This window comes from Ischnura elegans, chromosome 10, assembly GCF_921293095.1.
Source record: "Ischnura elegans chromosome 10, ioIscEleg1.1, whole genome shotgun sequence".
NCBI classification, from domain to species: Eukaryota; Metazoa; Arthropoda; class Insecta; order Odonata; family Coenagrionidae; genus Ischnura; species Ischnura elegans.
The window spans coordinates 102,568,458-102,594,602 of NC_060255.1; the positions used below are offsets into that span (position 1 = coordinate 102,568,458).

General features: G+C 38.9%; 1 protein-coding gene across 1 annotated transcript in view; it reads left to right on the plus strand.

The window, feature by feature from the left end:
* LOC124166854 (dynein axonemal heavy chain 8) overlaps nt 1-26,145 on the plus strand; it is a 424,156-nt gene that overhangs the window by 26,042 nt on the left and 371,969 nt on the right. The window contains exons 4-11 of the mRNA XM_046544564.1: nt 2,185-2,407; nt 2,512-2,663; nt 2,747-2,951; nt 5,548-5,711; nt 12,813-12,986; nt 22,833-23,054; nt 23,139-23,240; nt 23,367-23,513. Of these exons, the coding sequence (XP_046400520.1) occupies nt 2,185-2,407; nt 2,512-2,663; nt 2,747-2,951; nt 5,548-5,711; nt 12,813-12,986; nt 22,833-23,054; nt 23,139-23,240; nt 23,367-23,513 (1,389 nt within the window). The remainder of the gene's footprint in view (nt 1-2,184; nt 2,408-2,511; nt 2,664-2,746; nt 2,952-5,547; nt 5,712-12,812; nt 12,987-22,832; nt 23,055-23,138; nt 23,241-23,366; nt 23,514-26,145) is intronic.

Genomic DNA, 26,145 nt, shown 5'->3' on the forward strand with positions numbered 1-26,145 from the left:
CAATAAAAACTCTAAACCTAGAAGAGGAATTGAAAGAGGTCAATTGCTTTGAAAATGGAGAGCATCAAAGCGATATTGCGCGGAAGTTTAAACGTACGATGCCTTATTAAGAATAAAGACGAAGTTAAAACATCAGTGACCTCAGCCGCACCAACTTCAACCAAGCGGTCTACACATACGGAAAGTTCATAGAGAATCAGTACAAAAAGACGGGAGTGGTAATCGCTCAGAGACATTTAGTGAAAACTCCGGTTGGTTCCAGCATTTAAACGGCAAGCAGGTATTTTCAGTGCGGCGATATCAGGTGAATATGCAAATGTTGATAGCGCAGTCACCGCAACATTTTCTGATGAACTCCAAGCTGTGATTGAAAGTGGCTCCTTTCCCCCTCAACCAGTTTTTAGTGTTGACGAGACGATATTGTTTTGGAAAAGAATGCAATCTCGTTCATTCATTTTCAGGGAAGGAAAACCTGGGTCAGGTTTCAAGGCATTTAAAGACTGTTTCACGTAGCTGCTAATGACTCGGAGGACTTCAAATTAAAATGATTTATCATTCATAAACTCCGCTAGCTATGAAATGGCATTCTAAGTAGCATTTTCCTGTCATTTCGATGAGCGACAAAAGGGCCTGGGTGACACAATAGTTGTTTTTAGACTAGTTTGAAAAATCGTCAACTGCCGGCAACGCATTACGATCCCCTGAGATAGCAGATGTTAGCCCACCCGCACGACAGGAGGGAATTTCAAAAGCACGTAATAATTTTTTTTAACGTGAATAAAAGTCTTTGAATGCGTGCATACTATCTTTAAAGATGTTTTAAACTATAAACATTTATATAAATAATGTTTTCTAAGACTTTTTATGGGAATATAGATGTTTTAGAGGAAATTCAATACCCAAGACCTATGCTACCAGGAACGCATCCCTATCTTCCCAATGATAAAACGCTCTCGTATAACGCAAATTCGTATAGCGCAAAGACCCCGAGGAACGCATCCCTTGCGCTATACGAGACATGGGTGTATATGTACCTTCTGTCTTTGAAATAAAAAAATAAAATGAAACTTGCTTGTTTTAGCTCATTGTAATGTTGCCATCAGTGGAAGTCAAGATTAAAAATAACTGGAAATTATGCATTAGGGAGCAAAAAAATTTGAAGAAAGGATCCTGTAATTCTGTGAAGAAATCAGGTTGGTGGTTTCCTGCAAGCTGTTATTGAATCAAATTGAAAGAAGATACATGCACAAAATGACAGGAGAAAAAATATTTAGTAATCTGTGTATTCAATAGTATTCTAAATAAAAATTAAGTGTAGTATTCTACATTTTATTGAAGTGGAGGTTTTATAAACTGGTGAAGTTCTGTGGAGAGAGTGAGCTGTCAAGATAAAGCCTTTGGAGTTTGAGACCTCATTAACTAAAGTACAAAATGCAAATTTTGGAAGAACACAGTTGTTACTAGAAAATAAGTTACAAAATTCACGTATCTTAAAGCTAGGAAAGCGAGAGAAACACAGATGAAGAACCCATGTGAAGACGTGAAAGTAATGTCATGCGTAAGATATTGGAAGCTGCTGTTGGAGTAGTGAGTAGTCCAAAATATGGGGAACAAGATGCAATGCTGTAAGGGACAAGAATGAAAATCTTTTCTTTGAAAGCAAGTTGGGGGCCGATCCTGACCCTTGATTATGTTGAGGCCCAGAAACCAATTGGATGGGTATAGGGCTTGAGTCATTTACCGAGAGCAGGATGCTTTTTACGTTGTGAAAAATGCAGATGTGATGATTTGCACTGGTTAATTTTCCTATAATTGGAATGGAACCAATTTCAGTTATGGAAGTATCGCTCGTGCCAATTGTATGCCTTTTGACTCAAGGAGGTAGGATGTATCACCTGCAAAGAGAACCTACTAATATGTACTGGATGGAAGGAAGATAATTTATCCAGATCATAAATAGGTGAGGTCCAAGTGGTGAATTGTATCTTTTGAGGGTGGTAAACTTTCTTTTTAGTGCTCTCATTACCAATTGACTCTTCCCATATGTGGGCCCATGTCAACCAATGTCCTCACGGAGGTAGTCCTACTCATCACAAGTTTGGGATGTAGCACTTTGTTGGCACAGGTGCTAAGAGATGTTGTGAAGCCCTTTACTAACCTGCATATGTTTCTCGTGTGTTGCAGCTGAAGGCACGTGAGGCAAGAGAAGAGAGGCGTGGTGAACTGATGCCCACCCACAGGCACTTGATCCAGCTTGTTTCATTTGATTTGGAAATTGATATGAACACCGTTGAAGAAGGAGTTCTTGATTCCCCATCTTATTTGGAGCTGATGAATAGCTTCTTGACTGCAAGAGGACGTGGAACGCTTATCTTCCATTATCAAGAAGCAGAATTTCCTTCTATAGGTAAAGTAAAATGCTCACATGTTTTGTTATCACTCCATGCTCCATTTATAGCTTTTTATGAATGATCCTTGTGATTTGCTTTTGATTGATGTCCGTCGTTGAAGATTCTGGTCGAGTTGCTGTGAATACGCCTCGAGAGAGCACCATCAAGAGAGTCATGGTTTCTGATGGCACTAACCTTCCAATTCAGGGGCAAATTGTGATGTGCTACCGAACAAAAACTAATATTGACATCGACACGAGAAATATATTGGATGTAAGATTTTATACATGAATGAAACGTATCTGCAAGTCTCCTTAACTATTCATGATAAAATAAATTTATTAATGTATTTTAAGGAAATTTTTTCCATCTGCTTTGGAGAAATCTCTGGAGATTTGGCATTCACAGCCATTGAGACCCTGCACAACTTCATCACCCAGATAAATAGACATGCAGTAGTGAAAGATAACTCGTGGGGTGACTTTGTGAAACAGTCGTATGGCATGAAAGTGAAAAGTCACTTTGTGAGTGATTACGATGCCTTCACATCCTTCCTCTCCAGTAAGTCATGTCTCCACATTCAATTTCTTTGTATTTTCATATTTTGCGGCTGCTGTGTCATTTCGCTATCAAAAGTGTAACTGTTGGACTCCTCTCAGAGTTATTCTTTTGAACTTTTTTTAACTGATAATTTTATTCTCTTCTCAGAAACTAAATACCGTATAAGCGCATGTAAGAGGCGCACCTTTTTTCCCAGAAATTGCAGCCGAAAATGAGGGTGCGCCTCTTACACAAACTTCTTATCTTCCCCCCCTCCCCTTCACTGGTCGCAAGTCCAAGGGGAACTGAGTGGCCTTGGTTTTCAGTGTGAGTCAGTCATCTGAAACCCTGGGTCAAAAACAAGCGGCACGCAGGGGAGTTTCTCCCTTAGTGACGTATTTTTAAAATGCTCCTGTTTGCTTTTCTCACTCGTTAACATTGTGCCGTCGAGTCGGTAACTCAGTGGTGAACATGGAAAAGATCGCGCGGGGTTTTTCCCTCCGGAGGGCACGCTAAATTTACTGCCTTGAGTGGGCATCCTGTGGCATTTATACTGCAAATAGTAATCGCTTATCAAACGTAGGGAAACGCGTGGTTTTGAAGGATGTACCTGGTTAATAGTCAACATCTGTCTTGCCGAGCAATTTCCATTACGCTGAGGACCTGATTTTAAAAAAATCATCTTCAGACGCTAATATGAGGATTATTGCAACTGAAAATTATATTGGTGTCAAAACCTGCGGTTTAAAAAATTCGAACGAGAGTGTTCATTGTTGGACTAAATGGTGGATAGAAGAAATTGGAAATGCTTATAAGTGAAGAGTGGTAAAGAAGTGGTCGAGGGGAAGGAGCGCGTTCCCTCCCCTCCATATTTCAGGCTACGAGTGTATGAGCGAAGGAGCAAGGGAAGAACACATCCGATCTTGCATGTGGCGTCGTTGCCTTCAAAGCGAAGGGTCGAAGGCGCAGCAATATGTGATATACGCAGTTTGTGTTACCTGAAGTTTCCAGTCCGTCTCGTCTTGTTTGAATGCGCTTATGCTACGCATGTTTCTTCCGAAATTGTGCTTTTTGGACTATGTTGAATATAAGTAGCCTTATTGTTGAAATGACTCATTGCAATATTTCCACTTATAGATTTATTTTACACTACGCGTTTCGTCGTTACAGCGACATTTTTGAAAATGTCGCTGTAACGACGAAACGCGTAGTGTAAAATAAATCTATAAGTGGAAATATTGCAATGTGTCATTTCAACAATATTACGAACTTCCACCACATCGTGCCTAACATCATACAAGATAAGTAGCCTTGTTTTAACTATAAATCTTTGTGTCAATCAATTAGAGCTTAAAAAACTTAAATGCTGTCATATATACGTCGCGTTAGGTGTCATTCTTTTTAGAACCTCGTGCGCGCCATACAATTGCTGAAAGATATCTTCGAGCTCAGTAGGTGACTCACCTAGCATTCGGCCTCGAAAAACTGGGGGAATTGAACCTGGTAGACCGAAAAAGGTCAGTTGGTGAGATGGGGTAGGGATGAAACACGTTTCCATTGTTCCCCTCTAACTTGATATTTTTCCTATATTCCTGTGGGGTCTCGGAAAGGAAAAAAAAGGCAGAGCCATTGGCTGATGGAGGGCCGAGTGTGGTTCCGTTAAATCTACCATGTGGTTATTATCCTACGGCACTGAGATTGCCCCGATTGTGGTCCATTCTCTTGGGAAGGTTCATACTACGTGCCTGTCGTGTTTTGCCTTAAAATTTTCCACGGCAGCAATTCTATTTCAATACTCCTGCGAGAGCTTTTAAACAAAATTGTTCATGAGTAGGACTAGCATCGTAGAGCTACTACATCGCATACTAATTGAAAGAGGAAATTTCGATAACTGTCGAAATTCCAGGCATACGTCTGCAACACCACACGATAGGATAAAAAAAATGCAGCAAAATTTTTTTTCTTTACAGCTTCGATGCTCAAAATAGGGGTGTGCCTCTTAAGGCCGTTTTACACGGTACACGGAATTGCGCAGTCTAACTTACGTGTGAAGGCGCAATCAAAATTGCGTCGTGTAAAGCGGTGAATTGCTAGAACACGTGCGAGAATGCGTGGATGCGAGACGGCAAAATAGCCCCTGTTCTAATTTCGTTCATGCATTCGCGCAATTCCTCGCCATTTTAGAAATTAATGCAGCTCTAACCTGCACAATTCCGTGTACCGTGTAAAACGGCCTTTACACGTGTGTGCCTCTTACTCACACTTATACGGTACATAGTTCATCTTACAAAAGCATTAAAAGCCGTGGCCAAATGCCCATATCTTTTGAATAACATTATTCAAATTGTACCTGAAATTTTTTATCAAGGTTAGAACTTCGAGAAAGGTGACTAGATTCAAAATTTTTAGATAGAAATTGAAAGATTAACATAGATTTTTGAGAATGCCTTCCTTTGTTACTATGCTCACTTTTCATGGTATGGCTGTTATTTCATGGCTTAGCTTTTCACACTTGCATTTGGTTTTAAATCTTATCTGCAAGCCAGTCTTATTATTTGGCATTGCTTTAAAGCTGATGTATTTTGCATGTAAATGAAATAATTCTTGCTATCCACAGGTGCGATTGGAGAGCTTAAAGGCAGAGTGCTGTTCACAAAAGATGAGAAACTGGATAAACTGAATTTTCACTCTCCCCAAAGCTTAGTGGATGCTTCGAATGATCCAGGAACTGTTGCTGCAATTGAGGCCACTGTTTTCACATGGGGCAAGCAAATAGAAATGGTGAGAGCATAAATCATGGTGAAGACTGGGGCTATTTTGATCATTTCAGTGTCATCTTTGGATTACTTGGAATAATTTGAATAACCACTGATTTACACCATATTTTCAGCTTGAAAAATGTTAAAATTAAATGATAAAACTTTTTTACTGTTCACTGGTTTATTAACAGTAACAATGCGTTTCAACTCATAGAGTCAATAGATTGGGTCGAATAGAAATAACAAGGCACTCAACAAAATACGTTGCCAATGTAAAGATAAACTTTTCTGGGTATGGGGACACATGGAGGGTGAATAACTGGAAATGAAATTTGCTGATGAGCTTGTTATTTCTATTTGACCTGATGATGATGCTAAGTGTTGAAATGCATTGTTATTATTAATAAACCAGTGGACAGTGCAATAAGTTTTATGATTTTATTCAGCATGCTGTTCCACAATTTGTCGCCAAACACATTTGAACTATTTTAAAAGCCTAACTGTGACTTGAAAAACTATTGAAGCTAATAAAACTTAGTTGATCGCGCAATGTAGTGATATAATGGCAGTGGTAAAATTTGATAAATTAGTGAAATAACTCAGTGAAACCTAAAGATTAATTAAGTAATCTGATGTGCATTGCAGTAGACCCTAGTCATTTTGTTTTTTTATCGCTGGAGCACTGAAAACTCATTTAAAGTTTTACTGAATAGATGTGTCCCAAAGTAATATACGAGGGCCATCCAGAAAGTAAGTTACGTTTTTCTTTTTTAAATCGAGTTTTTATTGAAAAAAATTCAAACTTGCAGGAAATGTTTTTGACAATATGTATTATTTTTCCACATAATCTTCAGAGACCTCAATACACTTAGTATACCGAGAAATCTGCTTTGAAATCCCCTCCTCATAGAAGCTTCCCACCACCACCTTGGTCCAGTTGGTGATTGCTTCTTTCACTTCCTAGTCACTTGTGAAACGTTCTCCAGCTAATCCCTCCTTCATTTTGGTGAACAGATGAAAGTCTGAAGGGGCCAAGTCGGGACTGTAAGGTGGATGGGTCAGAACATCCCAGCTGAACTGATCCAAAAGTTCCGTAGTGGATCGAGCGACGTGAATCCTTGCGTTGTCGTGGAGAAGGCACACACCAGAGGTCAGCATTCCTCTTCTCTTGTTTTGGATTGCCCGACGAAGCTTCTTCAGAGTCTCACAATACCGGGAGGCGTCAATTGTTTCTCCTTGAGGCAAGAAATCAATCAGGAGGATCCCTTTTTGGTCCCAGAAAACAGAGGCCATGATCTTCCTCGTGGACTTGACAACTTTGAATTTTTTCGCACTTGGGGAGGTGGTGTGTTTCCACTGCATGGATTGTCTTTTGTTCTCTGGGGTATAGTATAGACACCCAGGTTTCATCTCCAGTGACTATGGATTTGAGAAAAGGATCCCCTTCCATTCTGTAGCGGCCCATAAATTCACGAGCTGCAGCCACAGGTTGTGACTTGTGTTCGGGCGTCAGCTCTCTCGGAACCCGTCGGGCGCAAACTTTTCGAAAATCGAGTTTTTCCGAGACAATCTCATGAATGATGGATCGTGAGATCTCAGGAAAACACTCATGGAGTTCGTCCACAGTGGAACGGCGATCTTCGTGTACAGCACTGTCGACTTTTGCCACAAGTTCGTCCGTGACTACTGAGGGTCTGCCTCTTCCACTTTCGGCCTCAAGTGAATGTCTTCCCGCCTTAAATTCACGAACCCATCTCCTCACCATTGATTCACTCATTACACCCTCTCCATACACAGAAACAAGCTGTTGATGAATTTCAACCGATTTGAAACCACGGGCATAAAGAAATTGAATCACTCCGCGCACAACAACTCGAGACGGAACAGGCACCGAGGTGGCGGGACGCGACGTCGAGGACTCCATTTCAACGAGTTACTGTGACTCTGTTTTCAAGGCTACTGAGCCTATCTCCCTCTCATTCTATTCAGAAGATTCCCTTCTTTTGTACAATGTAGCCACATTTGTCAAAAAGTGCCTCTAGCGATCTACACACCAAAACGTAACTTACTTTCTGGATGGCCCTCGTATTCTAACCTTATGTCAGTTGGGCAGAAAATTACAGAAAGCATCTGATCATTGTTGCTACAAGGCACTCAACATGATATGTTGCTTATGTACAGCTAAACATTTTTGGGTAAGGGGACATATATGGGGTGTTTAACTGGAAATGAAACTGCTGATGAAGTAGCTAATGCCGTTGCCAGCAGAGATCTCCTTGGCCCTGAACCTCATGTGCCAAGTAAAGACCTTCAATAAGAAAGGAAAAGATCAGAAAGTGAGCTCTTGAGCAACACAAAAGATCTGACATGTAGCACCAATGTCAATGACAGGACAAACTCCTCATCGGAGGACCAAGGCCAAGACACTAAATCGTCCTTATATTCAGAAATAAACCTAGGATGGTAGTAGGACTGCTCTCTGGTCACTACTGCGCTGTGAGGCATCTGCATCTTGTGGGCATCACAGACTCAGCCATGTGCAGATGGTGTGAAGAGGGAGAGGAAACAACACCTCATCTATTGCAATACTAGTGCCTGGTTATCACGAGTATTCGGAATAGACACCTTTCTGGCTCAACATTCCTTGTGCCAAGAGAAGGTTAGAGATTTCCCCACAGAGGGCGTATTGGCAAGGAGGAAATTGGGCGATGTATGAGTGATCATTAATGGGTGGCTGGCACTCATGGGACTCGGGTCTAATCACCTCAACTTCTCTTTCCCAGAGATTGGTCCCACTGAGAAATGCAATCAGTCAATCTGATCGTTAATTTGAGCACCTGCTACCACTTTTTCTGTTGATTCTTCTGCAGTAACTAGCACTTTTTCTTATTTCTGCAAAATCCCATTTGTACTTAATTAGGCATCAACGCTGCTTTTACTTAAACCCCAGGAATTGAATCAAATCTGGATTTTTGCAGTGGGCGTATTTGTTTATTTGGTTGAAATAGCCCTGGTCCTACCCTATTAGTTCCTGTATTAATGATAATATGTACAGTAAAACCTCTATGTAGTGAACCTCTTTACATCGTAAACCTCCATACTTCGTACCAAACCTCTGGTCCCGTCAGATTTACATGTAAATTTATAGGCAAACCTCTATATTGTAACGGTTCAAACCGCGAGAGCCGCCCGCTCGCCTCCCGTTCGATATCTCCCCGTACATGTGATTGTTAACTCTCCAATCCCCTAAAATAGAAAATTGCCCCTACGGAGACTTACCGTTTCCGGGCTTAAAATCAAGTTCCCCAATTGTTCGTGCCTGCACGCACTCTCACTTACAACAGTATTTAAGGAAATCGTGGCAATAGCAAAAAAAATAACTTCAATGACATCCCTTTTACAATTGATTTTTAATAACTGAACTACCATAGGTTCCAAAGTTTACACTGACACTAAAGTATTCCTCAAACACACACAATAAATCCCCGTTCCAAAATCCATCGGCGTCACCTCCAACATGAAATATGCACCTTTGGCTTCTCCTTCAAAATTACAATAGCACTTTCTCAATGATTATAAAAAAAATGATGTTTCCAACAACAAAATATACCCACGCTCTTTGGCGAATGAGCAACGTAAAAAATAGTGACATCAAACTTACACAAAAAAAACTTTCCGTGCAAAGCAAGTATAAATTGGGCGTTAGTCTGTTCAAGTGGCCACCCGTCTTGAAGTCGGGCTCAATGATCCGCCAAGTGACACTAACATTCAGATATTATGCTCAAGCTTCACCACGTGCCGCACTTAAGTCTTGCAGGGCCGTGACTAAGACCAGCCAACAGTAAATTCACTAGGGCCTTATTGTGGGGAGTACACTTGGGACTTTCAAAGGGGGAACAATCTGGACACAAAAGGATCTATTCGGGCTTTGGTAATTTCCAAGCTTACTTCCTTTATCCGATGTTCTCGCCACCCCTGAAGAGCTGTCCTCGTATCTGCCTCCTCCACGTGCCGTAGCTTGGTTGCTGCTGCTTGTCACTGAACACCACTATTTGACTTATCTCGTGTCAGACTGTAGGAGAGAGAGAGCACTAGACTTCTCGTCTCTCCCTTTTATCACATCAGTACTACCCACAATCACCTCTGGTGCACCACAACGCCCTCTTTTTCCCCGGCCGAAAGGCGGGTTTTCAAACGTATTCCGGGAGAGAACCACTGCGGCGCCTCTCCCAGAAATTCACTCTCACACAAATTCACACGACTTCACGTACATAAAAAAAAATATTCTACAATGAAAAAACAAAATAAACCCTTTACATAAATCCAGGACAGAACTCCATGAAAAACAAAAAGAATGCTAAAATTGTGAGTGTGCGCGCAGACGTAACCCCCCCAGCCGCGATCTATATAAAATGATGCGTCGGGCCGGCTCCGGTCCTTACCGCTACAATATAGTGAACCTCTTTATCTCGTAAAACCTCCATATATCGTACCAACAAGACAGTCCCGAGACGGCCTAACTACCTCCGCAAATCGTACCGAGACAACTAGAGACCATTAATGCAGCCGCGATTACCTACATGGAATGACATTTTCAGCGATAAATGTTTCACGCTTAATTTTTTCTTATACACCTTTAATAATTTTCACGTTAACCATTAGTTAGGGCATCCAACTATCCTAATCATATTAGGTGACGTAAATGAAGACAGAACACATAGTTTTCTCTCTAATCATGGTCAAAATCGCGTGATAGCACTCGCTTTCTTTTACTGATGGCTTTATTTTCTTGTAAGTGCCAACATACTATGTTCAGTTAATAAAAGAGGCAACCAGTGCAGCCTATAATCACTTGCTGACGGAAATATTTCAGCTAACTTCACTTCCATCCATGGAGACAGAATTACTCGACCGCATTGCTACTTCCGCTTCTAAAATGAAAATATTTCATGAATTTTCCGCGACTTGAAATAAATCATACAGTTTCGCAATTATTTTATTCCCATATTTCCCTGTGTAGCACTTTCTTACTACCGCCTTGGTAATTTTTTCAATGCTTCCGTGAACGATCGTAGTTTAAAATTTATTGCGCTAGGCGACAGTCATATTTCTTGCCTGCGTATTTATGCCGCGAAATCTGACTCTTCCATCGGGAGTCCGGGACATCAATTTCTAGCAATACTGAACGAACATCAATCCATGCGCGACAGTGTTAGGTGAAGGAGACAGCTAATTAGCTGATACGCGGTAGGGCAATTAAATTTTTTACCGTCGCCGCCGCATTCTAAAGTAGTTCGCCCAGCATTCTCGCCGGAAAATTACGTTCTTTCTCAGACCTAGTGTTTCTGTGTGTCCTCGACAGAGTTTTTTCTTTGGAACGCTACGTGCATTGTATTTTGGAGAGAGGGAATTCAAAAAATTTTTTAAATAACACTCAATTTTTTGTCTATTTTTTGCAGTAGTCACGTGTTTATTTATTATTTTATAATCTTTAACAAGTCACATGTTATAAGAATGATAAATCAATTCTAAAAGATATAATAAGGAGTATTTTCAATTATTTGCCATAAAATATGAAAAAATATGAAAATTACTTAATCATAGGCTGATGATGGATTCGAGGAATAAAAGAAGGCGACTGCTTGACATTACCACATAATTAGCAATATTCCTAGCCATAAACGACGACAGGCAGAAGGCAGTGACCTTTGGAATACCATCATTCACCCTCACATCTATTTTAAACAACCGAGGAAAAACAGAAGAAACTGTATATCTAGGCTGCACAAATAAAAAAAACTCAGGCAGTTAAATATGAGGATGAAGAAATTATGTATAGAAATATAAAACTATTGTTCTTTCCTCTGAACACTATTAGTAAATTACAATCCTTAGACCAGGGAATTATTTCTTAGGTCAAAAGGCATTAACGAAAACAGCTAGTGATTTATTTATGTGAAAATGACATTAAAAAGTGCTCGTGGAATTGAAAACATTATTTCGAAAGAGTTTGAAAAAAAATTTAAGCGAACCCATTAACTAATTTATTTTCCAAAAAGGCCTCTTGAACAATTTACTTTTACCTCTGTGTCATCATTAAATTGTCAATATATGTTCACTTATGCATACCTATATGTTTAAATATATTAATATAATGGCTTAAAAGACAGTAGCACCTTCATTTCCCAAGGATATGAAAAATTGGTGCCTACCACTAAAACCTCTCTATAGTGAACCTCCATACATCAAATTGCCCAAATTTTGGTCCCCTCCATTACGATGTAAAGAGGTTTTACTGTATTTTTATTTTTTGTGAAAAATATCAATTGGTATACTGCACCTTGATATTGATTTATCCATCGCCTATTAGGTGTGAAAGTGATTGACTGCCATTACTAATGATTATTGTTGAATTTGCTAAGGCTCTATATGTATGGATATACAATGAAAAAAATGATTGGTTGGTAAACATACCGTATTTCTCCGAATATAGTCCCCCCCCTAATTTTGAGGCCTCACTTTCGGGAAAATATTTTAAAAATATTCTTGAATATAGTCCCCCCTTTACTTTTACCACAGGAATTTTTGGAAAAAATGGGGGGACTATATTCAGATAAATACGGTAATGGTTTAATAGCAATGAGCAATTAGGTGGTGCAAAGAGGCTAACGGAAGACAGTGCGAGGATAAGGGTGAAACAGAGGACACAACTACCAGGGAAATGATGGTGAACGGATTATCCACATTTTTCACTTATCTGTGATTGCTTCCCCCTCTGTTGCCTTTCTATATCATTAATAATTCTCTCCTTTATCTATCGTCATTCTGGAAGCACCAAATTATGCTTTTACCAAATGGAAAGTATATTTATTGGCATTGAATGGACAATTTGTTTTATTGAATTACCTCTCAGTGTTAGGATTTTTCATAATGTATGTATTATCTTTTTCAAAGTATGAATATTGTGGTTGGATTTGTATGCATGTGTAAGATTCATTTAATGATGATTAATGTCTCGAAGTATAGGTCTTAAAATGATATGTAAGGCTCTGAGACATTAATCATGACTAAATAATTAAGGTCAAGAGAAAGAAATTGATTAAGTGTCATTTTGTTGATGCAGATAATTACGAAGAGTGACTTGATGAGGAGAGAATCGGACCTTGGTCCTCTTGCCGAGTTGACCCACTGGAGACGACTCCTGACTGCGTTCACATCCATTGTGGAACACATTAAGGGTCCCAAATGCTCTGGCATGATCGAGATTTTGCATAAAGCCAACTCGAAACATCTTACAGTAAGTATTCTTCTCTACTTGTTTTGATAGCAATGTGCAGGTTTAATTTGTATCTGAAATGCTTGACTGCAGCTGTGCCTACTTTCTTGATTCCAAGAAAATTACTACATTTGTCTAAAAATTTTTCAAATGTTTTGATAGCATATTAAATTAATTATTGTATCTTTAGTTCTCTCAGATTCGTGGTGCTAGATGTTAGTCCCTATTGGTACAGTGGCGGAAAAAATTAACGCAAAGCTCGTTGGCGTCTGAGAGCGGCCAGTTCAGGAACTACTTGTCTTCCAAAATTTTGGCCTCGTAATGCTCTCATACAACCGGGAGTTTTAAAAGGAATATATCCCTTATACCGGGGAAATAATCATACCCGTCGCATTATGACAAGGCGCAAAAGATCCAGCTACGAATTCTTCGCCATATTCTCCAAAGTATGCTTCGCCCTCGACTCACTTACAATGGAATCTACTCTCGTCGGGACATCATTGGACACAGCCGACATATTGGGCATTGAGACTGCCTTAGAACCCAATCGTTCCGGTGGTGTAGTGGGTAAAGTATCATGCTTCGAATCAGAGGTTCCACGGATCAAGTCCCAGTGACGGATGACTTGATGCTGCACACACACACTGTAAACATTTTTCTGATCTTAAAACTTCTCAATACCTATCAATAGGTCCATAGGATGTTGCATAGCTATTGAATTCTTACGGGCTTATTTATTTGTTGAAATTCAACCACCATATTGCATAACCATTTGGGCAGTTGACTGTGGAGTGAATTTTGACTACCATTTCCGCGTCGTCCAGCACCGCTTCCAAGCCCCTAACCATTAGCTGCATGTGCGATGTGTCACGGCCTACGCTACTTCTCCCCTTCAAGGGAAAACTCCTGTAGTGTTCCTCAAAGCAGAATGAAAGCACTTTTTTGAGCCACCTCCGAGAAATCAGTTGTTTGTTTTCAGTTCAGTATTGCAATGCTTTGCTCAATATTCTCCGCCCAATAATAGTTTCCCGAGGATTGTATTGGAACAACTTGTAATATACTGCAATTGAAAAGAAATGCGAAGCCGAATTGATTTAGGTAATGGAATATGTTATGGCCATTTTAAGGTTCAATAATTTCTTTCATGTAGTTATCCGAAGAAATTGATTAATTTGGTCAGTAAACGATTTCTTTCATAGTGAAATGGGAGGAGTAAATAGAGTTTTTTGAACTTCATAATGTCTTTAAAACTTGATTTTTAATCGCAAAGATGATCCATATGAACGCATATTTGATCCACAACATCAATTAAAAATTAGATCTTGATTAAAATACATGTATCTGAACTAAACGTTAAATGTTTTTCAATTTTATTAACTGACATAAAATGAGAATCAGAAAAGTATTATTATTTTCACTTATTGAAAAGTTATTTAGGAAACTGGAAACATTACGGAAATTTGAATGGGCGGAAAGGAACTTCATGGAATTCGACTCTAATTTTGAGTTAATATAAGGGAATGAATTTTATCTAGAATTTGTTTCTGTGGTTATGGAATTATTATTAATATTTCCTTGCTACAAGTTGATACATCTCGTGGACTGATATATTTTCCTTGTGAATTTCTCGTTTAGGCATAATCAATCAATTGATTCTCGAATTTATTTCTTCTAATTCTAGTGAATATTTCTTTTGTTCAAATCCGATCTTTGATGCTAGCTTTCTTTATCAATTGCTGCATAATTATCCTCTTCTATGAAACACACATGCTGTACCTTGCAGTCATTTACCTGTCTACTCCATTTTTGTGTCCGAATCGTTTTCCGCAAAATATTTAATGTCCACAATTAAACTCATTTACATTTCTTTTGCTACGTAGACTGCTTCAGAAGTCCATCTTTGATGCACACTCCAATTATGCAACAGTCATGGGGGTAAATCCTTCGTAAAAAAGTGAAAAGAAAATGTCTGCTGGATATGAGGTAATTTTTTTGTAAGCATTACGTGGCTTACTGGAAATATATTTTTTGCTAAGACAATGGAAAATTCGACCACAAACTATAATTCACGGGACAGTCAAAAAAACTCTATCGCTCCTCTTCAATGAATAGGGAATACCGGAAATTCGGCCATAAAATGAAGATGTTGCAAAGAATGGTAATTCATGTAATTACTAGAATAAAATTTCTTCATTGATAGGTAAAGGTAATGAGAAATCATTTTTATTTAAAAAAAAGTTAGTTTGTAAATTAACATAAATGTCTTACAACTGCATTTCTGACGCGAAATTACCTCGAATAATTGATTGTGAGATTTGTTCTATTCCTTAACCTATGTTTAGTGCTAAAAGTAATCAAAAGTTCGAAGTAGGGATTAAATAAAAAGCGGAAAACGCGAACAGTCCAATATTTCTATGACTTCGAAATAACATTAGTTCCATAATTATGATGAAATATTTTTAAAATGTATGCGTAATGCTCATTTTGTTGGAAAATTTAAGGGTAAGTCTAACCTCTGTTAACTTAACCATTTGCTTAATGTTTCTGATGAAATACATAAGCAGACGCCCAAAATTACCCGATTGAGAACTACTGAGTTTGGGCGGCTTGATGTTCTACCTTCGCTCAGCTCTGCAGAACCTCCGAGGTATTTTCCCTTGAAATGAGGGAGGAGTAGAAGGCCGTGGACACATTGCACATACAGCTAATGTCAGGGGCCTTGAAGCTGGGTTGGACGACGCAGAAATGGTAGTCAAAATTCACTCCACAGTCAACTGCCCAAATGGTTATGCAATATGGTGGTTGAATTTCAACAAATAAATAAGCGCGTAAGAATTCAATAGCTATGCAACATCCTATGGACCTATTGATAGGTATTGAGAAGTTTTAAGATCAGAAAAATGTTTACAGTGTGTGTGTGCAGCATCAAGTCATCCGTCACTGGGACTTGATCCGCAGAACCTCTGATTCGAAGCATGATACTTTACCCACTACACCACCGGAACGATTGGGTTCTAAGGCAGTCTCAATGCCCAATATGTCGGCTGTGTCCAATGATGTCCCGACGAGAGTAGATTCCATTGTAAGTGAGTCGAGGGCGAAGCATACTTTGGAGAATATGGCGAAGAATTCGTAGCTGGATCTTTTGCGCCTTGTCATAATGCGACGGGTATGATTATTTCCCCGGTATAAGGGATATATTCCTTTTAAAACTCCCGGTTGTATGAGAGCATTACGAGGCCAAAATTTTGGAAGACAAGTAGTTCCTGAACTGGCCGCTCTCAGACGCCAACGAGCTTTGCGTTAATTTTTTCCGCCACTGTACATTCAAGATAGAAACAAGGGTATCTAGGGCCGTATTAATGGTCACCTCCTAGGCTGTTGGGGCCCCCTTGCAGTCTCCTACGCTGGGAGCAGAGTGAGCCTTACCCTGTAAACAATATGCTTTCGTTTCTATCGTGTTTTGTTGACTTCCTGTTCAGGCTCATTCTGGCTTTTTGCAACACGTTTGTTGTAGGGATGAGTTGATTCCACTTTTTTTCGATTCCGATTCCTTCAAATGAATTCTCGATTCTTGATTCCAATTCCATCGATTGTTATTCCTTCTAACAGGTGGGATATTGTTTATCTGTATCATCGCTGTCATTAAAATTTAAGAATTGAATGATATAGAATAACTAGGGATGGACGGATTCAGGATTTTTTCCAGATCAGGATTCGGATCGGGTCTTTGATTTTCTGAGCCGAATCTTTCGGATCGGATATTTTCAGATCCAAATGCATTTTCAAATTCCTGCTATTAAACGAGGTAATTATTCAAGTTTATTCTGAGTACATTCAATCAAAGGTATGCTTTTTAGGTTTTCATACACATTTTTATATTTAATAAATTAAAAATCATTTTTATAGGCTTTCAAGTTATTTTTTAAAAACATCTTTACATGCTCTGGACCTAAACTGTTATGCTTGGGTTTGGAAATAAAAATAGGAAAAATCTTCGGATGAACCACTGACCAGTGGCATAGCGAGAGGGGGAAATCCGGGGGATCCCGACCCCCCGAAGTATAAAAACACAATTACTTTCCTTCATAAAAGAAAACAAAATATTGAAAAATCATGAATTTACAAAAATGTAGACTGAGGAAGGGGTGGTTATCAGAAGCACGTAAAGGAGAGGTGGAGGGGAAGGAGCGTGCTCCCTCCCTATTTCATTCAAGCAACGACGCTACTAATTAGGGAGTCAAGGACGAACAAGTCAGATCTTGCTTCAGTGAGGTCGTTGCCTTCAAAGCAAAGCGGGCACGCCATATGATATATGTAGTTGGCACTTCCAATCCATCTCTACTTGTTTGAGGGGTTAATGCTGCGCTTGTTTCTTTGAAAATTGTGCTGTTTGTACAATGTTGCATTTCAAATAGTCAATATCTGTCTTGCCGAGTAATTTCCATTACTCTGAGGACCTGATTTTTCAAAAATCATCTTCAGATGCTAATATGAGGATTATTGCAACTGAAAATTATATTGGTGTCAAAACCTGCGGTTTAAAAAATTCGAACGAGTGTGTTCACTGTTGGACTAAATTGTGGATAGAAGAAATCAGAAATGCTTATAAGTGAAGAGCGCTGAAGGAGAGGTCGAGGGGAAGGAGCGCGCTCCCTCCATCTTTGAAGCAACGAGGCTACAAGCGAAGGAGCAAGGGACGAACACGTCTGATCTTGCATGTGACGTCGTTGGCTTCAAAGCGAAGGGGCGAAGGCGCAGCAATGTGATATACGCAGTTTACGTTGCCTGAAGTTTCCAGTCCCGTCTTGTTTGAAAGCGCTTATGCTACGCTTGTTCCTACAGAAATTGTGCTGTTTGGACTATTTTGAATATTAGTAGCCTTGTTGTAACTATTAATCTTTGTGTCAAACAATTAGAGCTTAAAAACTTAAATTCTGTCAGACATGCGTCGCGTTAGATCTCTTTCTTTTTTTGAACCTCGTGCGTCATACAATTATTGAAAGCTATTGAGATATCTTCAGGCTCGGTAGATGACTCACTTAGCATGTTGCCTCCAGAAACTAGGAGAATTGAACCTGGTAGACCGAAAAAGGTCAGTTGATGAGACGGGGTAGGGATGAAACACGTTTCCATTGTTCCCCTGTAACTTGATATTTTCCTATTTTCCTGTGGGGTCTCGGAAAGGAAAAAAAACAGCAGAGGCATTAGTTGATGGAGGGCCGAGTGTAGCTCCGTTAAATCTACGACGTGGTTATTATCCTGGTAAAGCGGCTAAGCACCCTAGAGGTGGCTCGCAGGGTATTATGTAGATATAGATCCTAAGGCGCTGAGATTGCCCCGATTGTTGTCCAATCTCTTGGGAAGGTTCATGCTATGTGCCTGATGTGTTTTGCCTTAAAATTATCCACGCTGCAATTCTATTGCAATACTCCTGCGAGAGCATTTTAACAAAATTTTTCGTGAATAGGACAAGCATCATAGTGCAACGGCGTATGCGAAGCGAGGATCGGAACTCTTTCTACTCCCTCTCAGGCCGCTATTACCACAGCAATTATCAAAATTTCTTCTTTCAATTAGTATTGAAAAAAGAAATTTCGATGACTGTCAAAATTCAAGGCGTACGTCTGCAACACCGCGCGATAGTATTAACCCTCATATGGATTTGCAAATTTAGTTACGTCATTGGATTTTCGGCGCCGCGTCATTTTTTGTTATTATCTTTCAAAGTTAGCCTGAAGTTACAAGTTTTCTGATTGATATTGGTAAATACATCTATTGCCTTTATTTCTAACCGTGTTTTGCTATATTTAGCCCATTATTGTGGAAGTTATAACAAAAAATCTTGAACGCTGCATTCTTTTCCATTTGTTGTCGTAATGCTCTCTATTTCTGTTCCCTTTGTCCGTTATTTTCGAATGAAAGTTTTCATTTCGTGTGTAATGGCTGTTTAAAATATATTTCTGATACGTAGTGCTGGACAAACTCCGCTTTTTAATGTTTATATTGTTTAAATTTTTATGTATCTAAATACTAAAGATAATTACAGAAAAAAATTCATTTATGCCCGTATCATACAATTTTGCTTCACTGCGTCCACCCATATGTTTTATCTTTGCAATGTATATAGAAGGATAAGTTATTAAACGTTAATAATGGAAGAGCTGTAGGGTGAAGTGAGAAGATATGAGTGTTACTTTCGTGATTTTTACAGGTTCTGGCGATCAAGACAAATCTTACGAATATACTAGAAGCTTATAACCTGCAATTAAAAAATAAACAAGTCATATGGGTTTTGAAATACAACGAATATGGGATAATTATCGACGTGTCAAAGAACCCAATGCGGCTTCGGAGGTAGAGCTAGAAGAGCCGGTACTCTTTCCTAACGCGGAGCCCCATTCCCTTACTGAGGACGTTTCCTTAGAGATGGACGAGTAAATGTGATGCGTGGGAGTGTACCAGATGAGGTTTTACTCCTGGATTGGTGGGAAATCCAAGAAAATAACTTCTTAGAAGTATGGGTTATAGGTGGAAGGGAAGAAGGAATAGGCGCATATTTTCTTTCGTCCAGCTCTGCGTGTGGGACTGAAGGAAGAATGTTCTGGAGTGACAAAAATACCCTCAAGCTGGGAGGACTTCCCTCACCTTTTCTTTCCGTAGTGTTTCACTGACCCAAACATTGAGACTATCCATACCTTCCCACTAAGCTTCCTTATTCGTCATTCACCGCCTTCTTCCCCTCTCCCACAAAAGTTGATTGAACTTCTCTCCGCCCTAATGACCCACCAGAGCTGGACCTTCTTGGAATGAAGGGAGGGCCACCGCGAGGCGTTTTGACAAGGCTTTTGTTCCCTGTCCCTCATGCAGCGATGGAAGGATAAAGAAAATGCAGGCTTTTGTATCTAATTGCCTCCTTGCACTCCCAAACTTTTTCGCGATAAGGGTTTTCTACTCTTACCTGGCCTAACGATCTGGGTATTCCCTGATCCTTGGCAGTCAACACACTACCACCCCTTCACCTCAAAACAACCTACCTGGCATTCCTTCTCCTTTCTCCTCCTCACTCACTCCTTCACGTTTGTAAAACCCCCAATGAATAAAATATCTGTACATTTGAGTACTCAAAGAAACGAGAAATATATTTACAAATTTTCACTTCACGGTAAATTGTCCACTCTCCTATTCATTATGAAACGATTTTTTCCATGTAAATACTGAACTAATTGTCAGGAAAAAGAAATTATTTTCTATCACACAATTAGTTGGGTAGTTATTTTGATTTCACCCCAATGGTAAACGGTCACGTCATCGGTAATTATATAAACGCCAGCAATTTTGTATAGACTATCGCAGCCACAAAGGAATATTTTCAAATGAGAGGTAAAAGGCATGTAACAGTAATCTTGCGATGTGCTCTTCACGGTAGTCAGTGAAACCTCTGAATCTCTTGGCAATTTACAGTTACACATTCAACGAGAAATATTCACATGACGGTGAGGAAGCATTATTCAACTAATTCGGATAATGCATTGTTATAAAATTTTCTTAAAATTGCTGCTTGGTGTAATTCTAAGCAGATTAACCCTGGGATTTACCCAGGAGGCCAATAAAATGTAAACTGTCAACACTATGCAAACCAAATTTTATATGTAGACGTAGAAAGCAGAAAAAATAGACTACTGAAAATTTAAAAATTATCCATTGGAATGGAAAATTTTTACACCACTTTTAAAACCGCGAGCGCCACTAAGGCGCAGCAAATCCATATGAGGGTTAAAAAAATGCCGCAAAATTTTTTTCTTCATAGCTTCGATGCTCAAAATAGGGGTGTGCCTCTAACACGTGTACGCCTCTTACACACGCTTATACGGTATAAGGTAGTGGGGATTTGCCGTTTGCCAATCATATTTGCCGACACTACATACTTCAACCATTCATATACTTTGAACCAATATACCATTGAACCATTTCCTTTCTTTTAGTTTTATCTGAAATTTTGTACAATCGAAATTGTGTTAAATGTCATGAAAAATGCTTAATAAAAGTATAAGTATTCATGAAATGTGTACCATAAAATAATAAAATGCCTATAAATGTGGAAACATTGTAGCATTATATTAACACCGCCAAGATTTTCTACAACACCGAAATCACATGATTTTCTACGACCCCGAAATCACATGGTAACAAATTTTGGAAAAGAATAAAACCACTTTCACAGACCCTTACCTATAAGATAAAAAGGTAATGTTTGGTTGCACTTTTCCTAAGGTATCTGTTTTTGTTGGGTAACTTTGATTAGACAGACTTGTCATCTCCAAAGCCAACTATTTTTTATCATCTCAACATTATTTGAATCTTGAAATACACTGCTTTTGAATTGTGGATCAAGAATAATGGCAAAAGGGAATAAGTCTTCCTTTTCCAGAAATTCATGCCTACTTTTAATGGAAAACAGCAAATCATTGACTAAACCTTGTTGATGACTATGCGGAAACTTTTTAGTTTCTAGGAACTTAATAATGGTATTCACAAGGGGGATAACTTAAGAAACTGTGACTGTACTTCCACTAGCAAGAAATGTTGCCCCTTCAAAAACATCCAGAATATTAATCGATTGCTTGATATCATCCCACTGTGGTGGAGTTATGTCTACGTTAAAACTCAGGTTAGAGGCAGCCAATGTTATTGCTTGCTTCTGTTCCAGAATACGCCTCATCATTAGCAAAAGGGAGTTCCATCTTGTGGGTTCATCCCGGATGAGCTTTGAATGAGAAGTGGTGAAAATAATTTTTTAAATGTTGGTGTATGGATGGTATGCATTAAGCCAGGGGCCCACGCAAATTTGCTATTATTTTAATGAAAATCTCGATCGTTTTTCAACTTTGATGTGTCATTGCGGAGCCGCCGTTCGGCATAAAGAAACATTGTCGTCACTGATGTCAGGGGAAGCCCACATCCTTGTAGTCTTCAAATCCGTAATGATCTTTCCGATTAGTGGAACAGTTCAGGAGCTGTAGTTGGATTCATGAAAGAAGGTACCTCAAAAGTGGATTTTTTTCTACCATTTTCAATTTTTTTTTCGAATTTCGAGGGGAAACTGGGGGTTTTTCAAATATTTTTCATGCGCGCGACAGTGTATGGTGCAAAATTCAAATTATTCAACGTATTCAAGATCGTGCTTTTAGCATAATTATTCAAGATCTCGAATATCAAAAACTTCCTAGTATTTGAGGTATTCGAATATTCGCAGATTCTATTCGTACATCTTTAATTATAAACTGAAAGAGACGGGCAAAAAACCATCCGCCTTGATTTTCTCTGTGGAACTTTCGCACGATTGTGCATTGTGGGTGACTCCCATAAAAGTTATTACTGCGGCTAGTCCCGGTATACTTTTAACTAGTCTAGAGCGAACACCTCCTTGTGTTCTATGTCTGGGCCTGCTCTCCGGCTGTGGCTCTGTGCACACGATTTGGACTGCTTGTGGCATCATATGCTCAGCAGTCCAGCAACACCTTGTCCGGTAGTGTCCACAAATATCCACAGGGAAGAATGACGCCTCGGTAGCTTAACTGGCCTAAGCACTCGACCGGAAATCGGGGGATCCGGGTTTGAATCCCGGTCAAGGCGGATGATTTTTTTCTCTGTGGATCTTTCTGACAATTCTAGCAAAAGTCAAGGTCTACTCTGATATTTCTCAGGAAATGACAGAAAAAAGCATAGGGAAGCTAATACATATGAAGGTAGCAAAATATTCTTACGAGTTGAACTGAAATGCAGATTGAATCCCAGAAAATATAATTTTCTGAGTTACAGCTTTGACAATATGCAAATTAAACTTTGATATTGATTTTTTTTCAGAAATGGAAGTCCCTGGAATCCAAAATAGTAGACTACTGCAGTGAAGCGAGGAATAATGTTAAATATCTTTACTCCATAGAAAGATTTCTGGAGCCCTTATACAGAGGAAGCCCAGGGGAAATGAGTGATTGCTTGCCAAGGCTAATGCATGCAATAAGGATGATTTATGGAACCTCAAGATATTACAATACAAATGAGAAGATAACAGCTCTTTTTGTGAAGGTTTAAACCTTTATCATGTGTTGTTGTATGTATGGCTGGAAGTTTTTCTTTTCAATTAATGAGGTGTTTTCTCATTTTAAATAGGTGACAAATCAGCTGGTTGCATCATGCAAAAGGTATTTGACCAATAATGACACTGTCAACATATGGCAACAGCCAAAACTAGAGATGATCCACAAAATGAAGGTTGTAACAGTCACCTTTTCTGTCATATTTCTATGAAAAATCTTACTCTGAACCCATTCAAATATGCAGCAGGTAATTGTTTAGATTTTGGCCAAATAATGGTATCATTCTTACTTTTATTTTTAGGTCTGCATCCAGTTGCACAAGCATTATTATCAATGTTACGAAGAGACAAAAGAAAAAATTGCTGCCTCACCTGATGAAAAGGATATTGATTGCTCCACTATGTATATATTTGGAAAATTTGAAACATTCACAAAACGCTTAGATAGGGTATGATATATGTTTTGACATATCTTATGCCTATGTGACTTGTTAAAATTCCTCTGTGATTATGTCACCCTCAGTGTAAATATACAGGGTGCGTTTAGAAAATAATGCTGTTATTTACTTTTTAAGAAATTTATTTAAAGTATATTTGTAAAATCACTTTAGATTTTTCCAAGTACTGCCCTTGGGCTTCTAAATATTTTTCCCACGACTCTGCCATGACTGGTACACACTAGAGGTGGGTTAAACTGTTCATTTTTATGAACCGTTCACTTTGATCCTGTTCAGTAAAAAGAACAGTTCAAAATATCGGTTCATAGTGAACAGGTAGGGTCATTCGGTAGAAAATATTGTTTATCATGCGTTTAGAGTACATGAAAGCTTAGTGTGGTATTGTAAGGTTTGTGGAGATTGTTATGGTAATTTCGAGCAAGTTCTGCCCCGAGCCTTTACTTGGTTATCCACGCGCAAGAAAATATCTGCTGTCCACTTTAGAACAAGCCAGAATTAATAATTACATATCAAGTCAGTGCCAGATGTTATTCGCATATCTAGCGCCAGAAAAGTTTTAAAATGCTCCTTTTATAAAATATCTAAATTTTCTCTACGCTTATGTAAAAAAGCCGAAAACAGGCTACAAAATTTTTTAAATGCGAGTTAAAATGCTTCAATGTAGAGAGAAACAAGTAAACTAAGGTAGCTAAAAGTAGAGGAATCGCAAGTCTCCTAAGGTGTTCCAGTATTCGACTTTCCTGATGAATAGCCCACAAATTAATGTATTTATCATGAGCACCGAAGACAGCACATATCGGCCTTCAAATCGGGCTATTTAACAATTAACAAGATGACATACACTCCATGCCCTGTATAGGGGCAACCTACCCAGGTGGGACTCGAGCCTACCTTCGGTTTGGCAGGCGAGGACTTTACCCCGCCGCCACCGAGGTCGGCAAATATTTGAAATTCCTAGCCTACCTCCTACTTTGACGATGGATAGGGGATTATATTCAACGAAAGTAATTTCAATAATAAACTCATCAACTAGTTATGTATTTAATTTCACTCTGAAATATAAAGCTGATAAAGGTGAAATTCCCATTAAGAAGTATTAAAATAAGACAATATACGATATATTAAATTAAATGCCATTTTTCTTACATTTTCTGATATTTATGCCGTTATAATGCCACTGCGCAATTAATAGGTTATTACAAGCTTGCCAAAGTTTGCAGATACAAACAAGTAATTTGATGTAATTTGGAGCCAAATATGTATGTGTTCCCGACTATCATCAGTTGAGAACTCTTAAGCGACGCAGGGTAAAATATAGATTAAACCAGTTAAAAGTAAATATCTGTACGACCAACCTAAGAAAAACATAAATAGTGGATACAATGTACACATTTTATATTGTCATCATATACTCTTTTTTAGTTATAGACTTAGTTTTTGGCGCCTGCGATGAAATTTTTTAAGTGCGATGTGATGTGAAATGTGGATGCATCTCCAAAAATATTGTTTAAAACGCGATTCATGAACTTAAGAAACGATTAAACTCCTAGTTAGATGATGCACCTGAAAAAACTAAGTCCAAAGACTTTAATTGTTTCTTAAGTTCATGAATCGCGTTTTAAACAACATTTTTGGAGATGTATTCACATTGCACAATACAGCGCACTTAAAAAATTAAAATTTCATCGTAGGCGCCAAAAACTAAGTCCAAAGATCATCTTGGTAAAGGGACTGAAAAAAATGTTCCACAATCATGAGTTCAATCGTTTCCTAAGTTCATGAATCGCATTTTAAACAATATTTTTGGAGATGCATCCACATTAAAAAATTTCATCGTAGGCGCCAAAAACTAAGTCCAAATATCAACTTGGTAAAGGGACCGAAAAAAATGTTCCACAATCATGAGTTCAATCGTTTCCTAAGTTCATAAATCGCGTTTTAAGCAATATTTTTGGAGATGCATCCACAAATCCACAAATGTTCAAAATACGAAATCAAAATCAACGCGATATCCCAACTGAACGCCCCGAGGAAACTAATATTTGATCTTATATTTCGAACGGTTCGAAAGAACTGATATTTTAAATATCAGTTCAAATATTAGCTATTTCGAACGGTTCGAAAGAACTAATATTTTAAATATCAGTTCAAATATTAGTTAGAACGAACCGTTCAGTGGCTATCCTGTTCGTTTTCGTCGACGGAGGGGAATAGTAGAGGAAGAAGGGGAGGGGCTCGGTCGTCTACGACGCACTTCGGCGGCCTTGGATGGCCTCCCTTGTAACCGCCATCTGTTGTACCCACAACGCACTTGCTCGAGTAAGCTGCAGTTCAAAATGCCTCTTGATGATCATACCTACTGTACCGAGTACGCCGCAATTGTGCAGTGCCGACATGAACAGTGAACATGGTGTTTTAGAGAATGGTTCATTTTCGAACCGGTTCATTTCAGTGAACAGTTCGTTTTGGCAGTTCGATTCTTTTTGACCCATCTCTAGTACACACCCAGGAAGGCTTCTTTGGGGACCTCTTGCAAGGTCCTCATCATGACTGATTGTGTCTCTTTTAAGGGCAAAAAATGGGTTCATTTTAGGGCTGCCTTAATCTGAGGTTAAAGAAAGAA